Source organism: Nothoprocta perdicaria, unplaced genomic scaffold (assembly GCF_003342845.1).
Source record: "Nothoprocta perdicaria isolate Ctin4 unplaced genomic scaffold, notPer1 scaffold_28, whole genome shotgun sequence".
In the NCBI taxonomy this organism is placed as follows: domain Eukaryota; kingdom Metazoa; phylum Chordata; class Aves; order Tinamiformes; family Tinamidae; genus Nothoprocta; species Nothoprocta perdicaria.
This window is the reverse complement of record NW_020455510.1, coordinates 4,841,994-4,855,544: the sequence shown is the minus strand read 5'-3', so window position 1 is coordinate 4,855,544 and position 13,551 is coordinate 4,841,994. Positions and strand designations below refer to the sequence as shown.

Genomic DNA, 13,551 nt, shown 5'->3' with positions numbered 1-13,551 from the left:
CAGAAAAAGCAGGCAGGGGCTTTTTGCTATAGGATTTTTGCTAGAGAGGTGCTGACTATAGTAAGGTGCTATTGTAATTTGTACAACAAAATCTAGGTGGTTGTGAAATCATTTTGATTTTAGCTATGCCAAAGACAAAAGTCTGGGGTAGAGCTTGTGCTTTCAAAATAATGTTTTAGAAAATACTGGAATATCTACACATGAAAATTGCTTTGCAAATTTTCTTCTGATCTATAAAAGACCATGYCAAGACGGAGGCAATATTAGCTAGCGAAAGGGGTAACATAAATCAGGGCTGTTTGCTCCCAGCCTACTGTAGCACTGCCTAAGAGACACCCATCATCAAAGGGTATCATAGTAGCTTCTTTAAAGTAACTGATGTATGTTTTAAATTCATGTTTTATTTGTTTACTTGTTTTTTTTTTTTCAGGTTGTACTTGCAAAACTACTTCTTTTAAAAAAATCAAGTATCCTGGCAAAAAAGAAAAAACTTATGTAACAGCAATACTTAGTGTATTGTATCTCTACTAAGAGATTTCAGAAGACAGCCTATTAATATTAAAGGAAACTGGGCTGATATAATCCCGTAGAGAGTAGCATAAATGTATTTCCTAGTCATCTCCCGACATCCTCTTTTCATGACTGTTATTTATATTTCGAGACAGATGTTGACAATTTTGAGATAAAAATGCGCAAAGACCTAAAACGTGCTCAGCGCAGCGTTTTGGCAGCTGCTGCATTTGCAGCAGCGAAGATGGGCTTGCAGAGCTGAACGTAACCAGCGAGACCCCTCACGCTGCCAGTGATGCAGCAGCTTGTGCTCCCTGCAAGGCAGAAATGGTTTTCATATTTGCGTTATTCGTATTTGCCTGGGAATGCTCCCTTTGTTTCTATTACTTGGCCTTAGCAGAGCTCTCAGAGATGTTATGTGTGTGTRTATATATATATTTATATATACAAAATTATATATTTAGGTAAACGCTTTAAGCATAACCTGCAGCTTGCAGCAGTACTAGCTCCCCATTCTGTTCACAAATATCCAACATAGACAAAGCAGGAGTCTCAGGACAGCATCCACCTAACTAGGTGCTCTGCTTTGCTGATCCCCCAAACAAGCCTGGGAGCTCTCAGCCAAGATCAAAGAACTGTCAGGCTTTTTTTTTTCTTTAGAAAATCCTACATGGCATAAGCAATTACCTCTCGATTCAGAAATAAACCCTGCAAAAAGCCAAGCTGTATTTAATCTGTTGCTGTGCTTTTAATTAGGCTATCTGACATGGAAAGAATAATAAAAGGCACTTGCTTTCCTGTGCTAGTCTTGTTGAAATGACTGGAAAAGTTTGATTCCAATCATGAGCTGCCTTAGTCAGAAAAGGGGGAAAACAAAGGGCCCCGATCACTTGAAATCCAAGAGTGAAAATGCCCTGGTAGAAAATGCCTAGCCAAGTACCTGGATTCAATTTTGAAACAGCAGAATATATGTATATAAATGTTTATGTATGYACATATGTGTATGTGTGTGTATATATGTATGTAAATATATATGTATGTAAAATTTTAGGCTTATATGGTGGGTAACCTTTTAAAATTTAATTTCAGTTTGATGGTTAAAACATGCATAAATTGGTGGTATGTGCCAATATTTAATAATGCAAAAACAATAGTAGTCACTAGTCTTTTTTTGTCAGTTCTGGACACATATTTGCAAACACTGGTGGAAAGCTAATATTCAGATGCCTTACTTTAGTAAATATGAGGTCATTACATTTGAGTTGCAGGAAATAAGAAGGAAGTTTGGGGTTAAAGAAGGATGAACCAGTCTTCAAAGCACTGGAGAATTAGCACTGTACCATCACGTTCCTTCTGCAGTTCAGATGTTGGTTTGGGTACGTGGAAGTCAGAGCAGAATYGCTTATGAGTCATAGAGAAGGCCCTAACCAGGAAGGAGTCGGGCTTCTTGAAACAACCATCATGGAATAAATTCTGATTCCCTGGACAAGAGAAAAGTACATGTGAGTTGTAGACAGCTACAATGCAGACTTGAAGAGCTAAAGATCCGTGGATAAGTAGGAAAAATAGGTACTAGGCAATTCAGTGCTAACATGCTCACACTGATAATGACAGCAACCCGAGTATGAGATGAATCTGCGTGCGGCWTTGCTAAGCAATCACATTCACTTTGAGGGAGAATTTCTCTCATTAGACAGAGAAATTCCAGTTACATCATTAATTCTATTAGGAACAAGCTTCTATTAGGCAGAATTTAGACCTTCTGGGTGGAAATATTGAAAGCTTCAAAAACAGGAGAAGATTCAGGGGAAAGATCATATATTTGGGAGGGCTAAATCACAGGTGCATGATTTTGTTTGCAACGTGATTGATCCTTAGTGGATCCAATGCAAGAAGATGCTTAGAGGGGCAGCTCATAGCAGGAAATGTGGTTACTGTGCTGCAATCAATGTATGTAGATGGTTATCAGTTTAAAAATATTCATTTTTTTCCACACATGTATATGTTTAGAGCTAGGATTAGACAAAAAAAAATGCATAGGAATGCAAACTTTATAGGGAGTCTTTTATCTTTTTCTTCATTCAATGCTTCACCTTCTAGTTACTTTAACTGGAATTTCTACAGCAGCTATTTATAAGGCAGCAAAATGCGGATTTGTAGCCGTGGATAAGTGAGAAGTTTGGACAGCCTCGTGCCCCTTCAGTTGTGTAAAACATATATCTTTAGTAACAGGGAGAGCTGGGGGTGATGGACCACAGCAGTGTGGGTGGGAAGGTATCCCCAAAAAACCTTAAGATGTCACTCCATGTAGTTATCATATGTATATCATACACAAAGATGGAAGGATGCACACAGAATTTCTGGTTTTTAACTCGGGATAAAAGCCCTGAGTGCCTAGGTCTGTTTCCTGCCCCTGTACTTGCTTTTCTGTTTGCTTTTCCTAGAACACAAGCTATTCCAGCTTAGTGATTGGAAGAAATCAAAAAAATTGCGCTTATTACACTAAAATAACATGTTTCTGCCTGCAGTGCTTTTGCAGGGCTTAGGATTCAYGGCACTGGTCTAGTTCTTGCAGCATGTGCCACCAAGCACAAAACTCTTCCTAAAAGCTCACAAGCAGATTTTTGTGCCACTTATGAACCTCTTCAGTCAAATTGGAGAACTGCTATAACTGCTTCTTTCTCTCTTTCTTGTTTTCTTTCTCTCTTTCTTGTTTTCTTTCTTTCTTTCTTGTTTTCTTTCTTTTTAAACCATCCAAAGCACAAATGTTAGAGCACTGGTTTGGCCATCTGCATAAGCTGAGAAAGAGGTGGAAGAACCTTAAAGCAGGGATTTAGATTCCTTTTCTTATAGAAATGTTCTGAAACTTTTATGCAGTGTTCTGGGCTGCTGACAGCAGCTACTAGGAGACTCATGAAAACTAGGGTTATGCCAAATTCCAGAGGAAAAAGAAGGCAGAGTCCTTYGGCCACTGGAAACCTCTGGGGAGGCAGGGAAAGAAATCCAAATGCCTTTAACAACATCAAACTATTTTTTTTTTTGCATAAATTGCCTTAGGAAAAAAAAATATTGAACTGCAGCTCTTATGATCTTCTCTRAAACAGCGAGTGTAGGAGCCTTGGTTTACCTGCCCCGGGAAGGGGTTAAAGCAGACTCATGAATTCCATGTCCTGAAATACAAAGCTAACATTCAAAACAAAGTAGACAGCAGTGCATGGTGGTATCAGTGTGAATTTTGATTTTGTTTTTTTTTCTAATAAGATACCTATAAAAATATTCCAGAGATGAGAAAGAGCTCAGCATGATTTGATTTGCCACTATTCATCCAGAGGCAGAGGCAAATTTATCTTGCGTATAACAAATAACTTCTGTCAGGCCTCAGATAAAAAGTCTGGACTGATGCTGATTGCAGGGAATCATTTTCTGAGAGAGAAAGTGATTTTCTTTGCATGAACATATCCATGGCCTTGCACTCTCCAAGGCCAGCAGCCAACATTAGCTTATCTTGTATTGATGATATCTCCTTGGTGGAGTTTATCCACCAAGCAACGTTGGGCAGCACCTTATCATGCTTCTCACAGGGGTTTTAATCCTATGATAAATGATGAAAATCCCTGGCTGAGATGCCCAGGCCACTTCCAGGAGCAAGTATGGGTGGTCCATAGCACGAAGCATCAGCATGGGAGGTCAAGCCCCTCAACTGGCTGGAGAGAGGTCACGACAGCCTAACTTCGAGAAATGACACCAGATAATTTGTACTCTTTCTGTCAATTAAATAATTTTATCCTCATGTAAAAACATCGTGTGATAATTAAGATAAATGTTAGCAAATGGCAAATGTGTCAATGCCTGCACTTGTCACGATGCTTTTGGGTAGTCGTGGATGTCTTGTCAGGTTTTTCTTCCCTTTCTTCCTCCTTTCAGGGGAGATGATGCGTTTGTCTAAGCAGTCAGCTTTGGAGAGGTCCATGTTTGGTCCATGGTGATCAATAGCATTTTGCTGCTGTTGTAATGGCATCTCTTCAGATGTTTAATTTTGGTAGTTCGTTTGACCTGTTGCAGAACACTTTTGTTGTTTCTCCTTTATTCCTTTTGTTCCTTTCCTTTTATTACAGGGCAGGTACCTCTCTAGCCAGGGAAACAAGAGTTTCATTTTGCTTTCCTGCTTTGCTGCAGCTTCTTGTAAATTCTTAAAGCAGCTTCTGCTTTAAGCTTTTTCAAGCAGTCCAAATATTTTTAACTACATGTTTTGTGTGGATGTGATGATATCCTTTCTGTAGATCTAAAAAGCTGTATCTATTTAAAGTCGTTAGAGCATCTTATTTTAATAGGGGCTATTGAAGATGTGTTTATGGCTACGTGATTCAATTTTTAAGCAAATACTGGTGGTTGAACTTGAAATATCTAAGGTTTTTTTCAGTTAAGTACTTTGTGACCAATGAAATGTTTGAAAATGTGCCTGTGTAAAACTCTAGTTAGTTTAGCTTATTTCTTGTTGCTCTTTAAAGGAGGTCTGACAGGAAAATAAGAAATGTCTTCTTGAGTTCTCCTCCAAGACTTAACCTACAACTTTGGTCCTGGCTTCATAAGCATTTGTAACCTCCAGTTCCCTCTGATTAATTGATCTGATTTTGAGTAGCCCCTTTCTAGCCAGCTAATGGGATACAGGCGTGATTAAACTCCTCCTTTTGTGCCGTTTAAATCCTGATCAGATTAGACTCACATCCACATCCCCCATCTTCCCCAGCATGCCTGGCATGCTGCTGTGGGAAACCGTGGGCATTAATCAGGATGGAAAGCTGTGCTTATAGAGCCGTCTAATTTGCTAAATAACAAAAAYGTATTCCAACTCCAAGGAAGAAGTTATCAGCTCTGGCAAGTTCCTYCTTATGCCCTTGATAGCTGTAACCTTTAGTGCTGGCTCTCATTTATAAACAGCTATGTTCATCGCTTGAGTATTTACATCTTCAAGATTTTAAAATCTCCAAACAGTTTACAAAGCTGTTCACRCAGCAGCAAAATCTTTACGCTCGACTCTCAACTGTAGAATAACATGAGGGAAGGGTGCGGAAAGAATTGTCAGCTTCCCKATAATTTATTTTGCTTTTTTTCTTCCCACCCCCTGTAAATGAGAAGAAATATAGAGTTAAAARTGCTACGTGGCAAAACATCTCGAGTAGGGGAAATGCTTTCAGTTATGGAGGCTTTGAAATGTTTTGGTCACTTGTGGGTCTTGAAATTTATGATATTTAATGAAAAGAACGCATTTAGTGTGGTCAGCAAGACTGAATTGTTGAGATCCTTGATGCACCTCTTTAGGATTTTTGTAATGATTTACTGAAAATGATGTTCAGTATGCAGCTGATAGCACATGAAAACTAGGATTTTTTCCTTGCTTTTTTTTTTACCCCAGGTGATCATTTGTAAGAGAAGATAGTACTATGCCAGGATATTGCTGTCTTGTCTTTTTATTTGTGTCTTCATTTAGCGACTGAGGATATTATCCTTCCATAAAATAAGAACAGTAAGATAAAATATTTAAGACATGCCTTAATTTTTAAATAACCCTCAGTAATACAGCTATATYTTTTTTCTCCTCCCAGAACAAAAGCCTGAAAAACAAACTCCTGTCAGGAAGCAAACTTTGTGGTATCCATGCAGAAGAGGTAAGCAGTGATCCTCTCTGTTTAAAATGTAACCTACTCAAAAAGAAGCTTCCTGCAATGGCTTTGATACAGAGGTCCTGGCATATGTACCATGTGCCTACATGATGAGTGTTCATAAAGCTGCTGTATCTCAACCCATTCCTCTAACTGCCCTGGAAGTGACTTAAGTGTTTTGGAAAATGAGTCAAAACTGCTAATTTTGGACAAATATGTTAAAGTGGGGACTTGTGAAAATCACATCTGATTTTGTAGATGTACCTCTCTAAGATACACAAGCCCATTTCTTTTCTTCCATGGCCTAGAAAATGAAAATCATTTTTTTTTAGAACAAGATAAAGGGCATGTTTTAAATAGTTTTCAGAAATGGCAACAATTTATTATGAATGATTATTAAAATGTTTCATTATTTGAAGAAAAGTAAGAATCTTATTTTGTAAAACATAGAAAGAATATCTCCTGTTAACTGAAACACTTAGCAAAGATAGTTTGTGATAATGAACCTTTTTTTTTTTTATATATGTATATATCTACTTATATGTTCACTTAACTGTGCTCAWGTGAGCAGTTAGTTTAGCTCTCCTTTTCAAAAAAGTGGATATTGCTACAAATGAATTTGACTTACTCCCTTTTGCCACCACTTTTTGAATATACAACTCCTGTGAAAATTGTTTTCTCTTCTTAAAATGTAGCAGGAACATAACACTTACATTTGAGTGTTTTAGTTTAAAAAAATTGTGAAGGCTGAATGTATTTTCCTCGGTAAAGACAGTATTTTCTGAAGTCACAACTTAGGAATTCATAGAGTGCTTTCTAATGATATTAGCTATTTGACCTAAGTGGGACCTACAACAACTGTTTCTGAGAAATCCCCACTAGTGAGAAATAATATATGTCTTCGCCAGCTTTTCTACATCTGTTATCTTCCTATATCATCAGCGTTGTTTTCAAACATGCCACAGTATTTGAATACAAATATGTTTTGCTCCCTTTTTAATGCTAAAAATTTGTCAGAGTATGTAGCATAGCTTTCTGTTTTCCCCCCTCTTTAAAGCTTGTTTTTCCTTGCTGCATAACATCTTGAATGTTTGGTAATTAACTTGAAGATCTCTTGCCTGATTATATCTACTTTAATATTTACAGCATAAATGTGGATAATTCTGAGGAGGAAGTCTAGAATTATTTTGTATTTAGTGTAGCGTGCCAAGTCTTGCTGTCAGGAAATTTCAGAAAACCCRAATCTGTGCTAACTAAACTCATGGCGACAGACTGCAAATGTGGTTTTAAGCCCAAGAAGTTCGGACTTGATGGATCATTCTAGTAAAAAACATGGCTTTTCAAGGAGTTAGTGACATCTGAACAATTAAAGATGTTACAGAAGTCAACCCATAAAGTTGCCAATGTTTTTACCTAACTGTCCTTCAGGGAGACTTTTTGGGGGGTTACTTCCTCAGAAGATCTGGCAACAGTGCCAGAACCAAGAGAGACTATTTGCTTGGTTTAATAATTAGCTGWCCTTGTGCAAGCTCATCAATGTCATCTTAAGACGTTGTCCTAAGCTCTGYTGGCTAATAAATGCCAAAAGGCCACCACGAAAGAGCTGCGTATCTCCAGCATGAGTATTGATAGAATGTGAAAATACTTGAATTTATGTTTTAAGAGAAATTGTAAAGATATTTCAAATAAAAGTCGAATTGATCTCGAGCCTAAACTGCTWTAAATCAGTATAGTTCTGCCTTTTCTGATAGAGGTCCGTATCTGGATACGCCACCTGGAAATCCTTGGGCGTTACATAGTAGAACCTATGCAACCCTATGGAAATTATTCTTTTGTGAAGCCTGAATAAATGTCATGATAGCTTATGGTAGCGGCTACAGTGCAGTTAAATATAAATAAAATAAGACTCTGGGTAGTGAAGTTGGGCATTCATGGAAGGCGTTAGCAACATCTCGYGTCTGAAATATATAATCCAAATGACTGTTCGCATAGCACTCACTTATGGTCATGTTTTAGGTGATTGCCAGTCTAAGTTTCCCTTGATAMGTTTAACTGGCTTAGTTAAGCTGCCATGGAAGAGCAAGAGACTCATTTGGGCTTTTTTATCTGCATCTTAAACTGATTTTAAGCTGCTTTCTTCACCCCCTTCCGCACTCCAATTATTAAAAGTACAAAGTATTTTAACTGAAATGTATATATATGCATTATTTATTTATTTATTTATTTATCCTTTCCTGCAGTCAAAAAAGATCCAGGCCCAGCTGAAAGAGCTTCGTTATGGGAAAAAGGATTTGATTTTTAAGGTGAGTTTTATTTCACTATCAGCAGCTAAGGCTCTAGAACTGATGTAATATTCAAGTAATCTGGAAGTGTGATAGCTACCTTTATTACTGTAGTTCTAAGGGAAAGATTGCCTTTTCACCATGCTGAATGAGTTCAAAACACCAAAGACAGATGACAACATAATGTAATTTCAGAAATATCATCTATTTCAATGGCATTTTTTGCAAACTACTGTAACAAGGGCTGTACTTTCTATTAAATTGCTTTCTGGAGCAAAGAGAAAACTCAAAGCCTACAAAATTATCATGTATCTTTGTTTCTAAATATATAAAAGTASGGTAAAATAGGTGGTTTCTGAACATCTGTATTCCTGTGCTCACAAAAAGCCGTGTTCTGGTTGCCTGACAGTGACCAAAATCTTTTGCACTATTCTATAGATTCCATATAATATTTATCATCATTCTGGTTAAATAACAGAATATTTTACAGCTCTTTATTGCTTATCTTTCCCTTTGATTAACAGTTCTCCATGGCAATTATTGTTAACACTGAAAGCTCTATGTTTGCAATAAGCCTGTGCAATAGGATATTGGCTAGATTTCTGCATCCCAGTTCCTATTAGTTGATGAACTTCACTAAAAGTGAAGTTTCTAGGAAAAAACTTCACTAAAAGTGAAGTTTCTAGGAAAAAAAAAGTACAGACACTTTGCTGAAGGGCATCCAGTCCCTGTTGGAGAGACACTTGGGTCATTTGGCCTGAGGCTGCTAATTGAGTAATGCTTTTGGGTCCTGCATAAACATAAGTAGTCATCTTCAAAGTGACSAGAACTAGGTTTTCTTTTAAAAGAAATTCATCTCGATATGCAGTCCAAATTATTTTCTGGAAATACTGAACTCTCACTAGTGTCTCTGTACTGTATGTCGAGTACTGGAGAGATGGGCTAGCATAGACAGCTTAAAATATACAAATCTAACATATAAGTGAATCTTTTTGATAAAGATGTTGATTCCAAGTGTTTTTCTGGAACCTGGATTTTTGGGTAAGACCCAAACCAAGGGAATAGGTTTGGAGATGAGAGATAGATGTTTTATGCTTCAAAATAAATTTTAATACTMGTCATTATTAGCAAAACCAACAAATTTCTCTTCAAAATCAATCTAGAAGTAATTGAGAATTTGTACAGAGGAAAAGATGATGTTTTCTCATCCTGCCTGTGCATGGAGGTTTGCATTACTTAGCTGAAGTACAGCTGCTCAGTACTATTACTTACTTATGCTATTACTGTCATAAGGCTAGCCCCCAAAAGGGGGGCTATTATGCAGGGTCATGGAGTCATGCTTAAGAAGAAAGCATTCCTGCTCTAAAAAACAGGAAAGGAAAGGATTGAAGGAGTGAATAAATTGGTAATGGCAATGCAGCAAGTTACTGATATTCCTAAAATGAAATCCTTTTTTTGACTCCTAGTTCAGTAGCCTGCTTAGAGGATTGTTCCTCAGGAATGATGGTTTGGTAGCTAAGTTATGGAAGTAAAAATCAGGAACTGGTGGGGAAGGGGAGGGAATTAAGTTCTGTTCTATCAGATGTGATACTGATAGTGTGAATGTGATTAGAAATGGGTTGTGCTGTGTCAGATGTGATGCTGATAGTGTGAATGTGATTAGAAACAGGTCTTATCTTAGGGAATATAGATCTTTGCAGCATAGACTCCAACTTTAATCTTTGGCAACTCAGCTGGAAACAAGGAATTTCAACCTGTTCTAAGCCAAATGTATCTATTTGGCAAGAATTTGACAAGAATTTTGCCTTCAACTTCTTTCTCTACACTGGGTAGGTGGAGTTCTTCATTATAAATTGGGATAGTAGGACTGTCTGCTCAAGTGTCGAGCCCAAATTAGAGTGAATGCAGCTCCAAATTCACTTACCTGCAAAAAGGTTTAGGGAAATCATAAAGCAATATAAGTGGTAATGCTTTGAGCACTTCACATGGAAGATGTTAATAAATTGTTACATCCTCTGYGAGGTCCCAGGTGTTGAGAAGCCCAGTTTATTACTTAGGCAAATGGTTGAAATAGCTCTTGACTGTGTGCTGTTGTGTGTGTGATTGACTTGTGTATTCAGTATTTTAATATGTCCTTTATGTGTCATCAGAAATGTCTTTGCAGGGTTGATTTGCCTGTCTTTTTCCGGACTAAAGCCATGAATTTTTGATCTGTGACAGCAATGCAATACCAAATTTCTGCTGACCAACTAAATATTCCTATGAGATTCACGTGAGGGAGTGTTGCRGTCTCTGCCCCTTCCATCAGAGCACATTGCTTTCTCTGGTGGAAGTGATAGTCAGGACATTGCCAATGTGTACGGGAATGGTAATGTTTATTTTACATAATTGGCATCTACCATAACCTGGCCCTCACTGAGCCCTAGTTCTGGGAACTGCTATTGCCGATGCCTTTCTATGCTGGCTGGAGCTCTCGGGAGTAAACAGGAGAGGAACAGGATTTGGGGAGCAGGGAGAAAGACGTTTTTCTCCCCTAATGCTCTAGTGAACTGGTAAATTATGTCTACTTTTAGCATCGTTGTGTGACAGTGTCTTATCAAGTAGTAAGAAATAAAATAGAAGTTTATTGTCTTGTGTTACATTCCTTTCTTGTACGTTGCGAGTGTTTTATGACCCAATAGATTGCTTATGGAGCATATATGGTGGTATAATGTCATGCAACAGTAACTAGTGGGAGTTAACACTCCCCTGTGTTAAATGAGGTGCTCACAGCTGAGAAGTTGCTGGTCTCTCTACTGCAATTGGGATTTAAGTTCCTGTGTCCTGGTCCAGTGTTCAGTCTCTTAACCTTCATAGAAACCTTAAGTAGTTGACAGAAGAGTAAAGCATAATTAATAACCAGTTTTCAATCAAGCTCTTTCATTTTACAGCTGCATTTGCACCATGCATGAGCTCGGATAGGTGCCTACAAACTCGGAATGATCGTTATAATACAGYAGTTAATAATAAAGCAGTTATAATAAAGCAGTTCAACATCGTGTCTTTCTGCACCCATTTCCACAGCTAAAGAGAAAGCACATTAAAAACAACTTTTTCTTGAATGAAACACAGCCAGAGCACTTTTCAAGGAAGTATCCCCATCCATAAAGTGCCCAAACTGATCTTGGAGGAGAMAACAGAAAATATCTCTGAAGGCTCTGCTGAACCTGTACTTAAAAGTCTGCCATAAATATACTCAATGGCATTTTCCAGGTTCTTTCAGCCATGTAGTGCTACACCCATCAATTCATTATTGGGATATGTAAGATTCTTTTTAAAGCATGCCCTGGATGTGGTAAACAAACCCTAAGAAAGGCAGGATGATGTGACGTTGCTTTCAGATCATACTGCCTGCACATAGTTAATATTTATATCATTCTTCCCCCTAATGTAAAATTGATGACATCATATGTGTTTTATTCCTTATTAGGAAGAGTTAATTCCAAGCCACAGTAAATCCATTTCCTGGAGTGTTTTCCTATTGCAAAATGCTTATTTCTGTAATGCCGGCTGTGTTGTTCTGCATTCCCTACCGAGGTGAACTGATGATAGAGAAAAAGGCCTGACTTAGGAGCATTAACTCTACGTTAACTACTGAAATTAAAATGACACTGTTTAAAAAATTAAATTTAGTAATTTTAAATCTTTCCTAACATTTTACAGATGTGCATTGCATGCAGCCACTTGTACAAAGAGTCAGAAGTTTCATGTTTTTCAACATGGTTCTGCTAACTACTTTAGTACAGTTGGTGGTGAGGTTTGCCCTAAATCCAGGCATTTCACAGATACACATTCACTTTACCCATGACTTGCACCCTTTTGTATGAGCATTGCTATTAACCCAAGAATGCAGCTTGTTTTCCACATTTGAAAATGAGTAAGTTGTAAGACATTTTAAAGGACTCCTCATTATGTTTAAAGAGCCGTAAAGCCTTTTTTTTTTTTTTTTTTTGCTTAAAAAATGCATTCCAAAGAAGCTATCCTGTTTTCCTTGAACATTGTTTATATATTTATTTAGCATGAAAAAAAAGGCTCTTATTGTGGCTTGTATATTCCCCTGTAATGCTAAATGTAGATGTTTTTAGTTGTATGTTTAAAGGAGGAGAAGAGAGGAGGCTGAGCGCAAGGGTCTCAACATCTCTAGCAGAATCCATCAGCTTGTGTCCTTCTCAGGCAGCATTTCTAGCCCACAGCCCATTTATTCATTTAATATGTTTCTGCAGAGCCAGGATCTTCTGTGACCTCCCCTTGCAAACATCGCCAGGCTGCTTAGGAGAAGRAGGAAAAACACTAATATAAAATAGCCGGAAAAGAGCCAGGGTAATGCAAAGCATCAGATGAGATTTTGGACAGAGATTTTATACCAGTGACTATTTATTAGAGATAAGGAGCTTTATAAGCTACAGGCTGACTTCAGCACTTCAACTGAATAACAACTAAGTAGGATCYGTCAGGAGAACCTTACAGGTTATTGCATACTCTCTCTCTCTCTGTATATATATAAAAAATAAGATTTATATATCTCCACTCAGAAGGATAATGCTTTAGGAGGATAACTCTCGAAGACTTCATAGACTGAAATGTCCTCTARCAATTTCCCATAGCCCAAATGTCAAGTTGAATGAGAAGGAATCAGCAAATTGAGCCTCCCTTTAATTATATTGTTATTTGTTATATTTTGTTGAGGTTTTCTGTGCTATCAGCTTCATCTTGCCAGTCTACTGTGGCTYGCATGTGGCTTTGATAATTTGAATGGGAAAAGCAGGACCGTTTTGCTTTGGATTGTGTTTGTTTTGACAAGAAAGCAGCAAAGGCATCCCGATCTTCTGCAGGAAAGCAGCCCTTTTCCTTTTGCAAAGCTTGAGCTCTCTGGTAAAACGCTCCTGAGCTGCAATTCTGCTTTAATCACAACAATTTTGTATGTGAAGGAAGGATGTGAAGGTAGGGAAAAGATGTCATTTGTGGAGGGCAAGTGAAGTTTCCGCTGAWAAACACAAAGGCCATAATTTCCTTTTTAGTGTGCGTCCATAATGGTTGCTAATGAGAGCTGAAGCCACTGC

The 13,551-nt window shown here is 37.8% G+C and overlaps 1 protein-coding gene across 1 annotated transcript in view; it reads left to right on the top strand.

Annotated features, from left to right (window-relative positions):
* The window catches only part of LUZP2 (leucine zipper protein 2), a 118,500-nt gene that overhangs the window by 73,732 nt on the left and 31,217 nt on the right, over positions 1 to 13,551 (top strand). The window contains exons 6-7 of the mRNA XM_026041229.1: positions 6,114 to 6,176; positions 8,411 to 8,473. Of these exons, the coding sequence (XP_025897014.1) occupies positions 6,114 to 6,176; positions 8,411 to 8,473 (126 nt within the window). The remainder of the gene's footprint in view (positions 1 to 6,113; positions 6,177 to 8,410; positions 8,474 to 13,551) is intronic.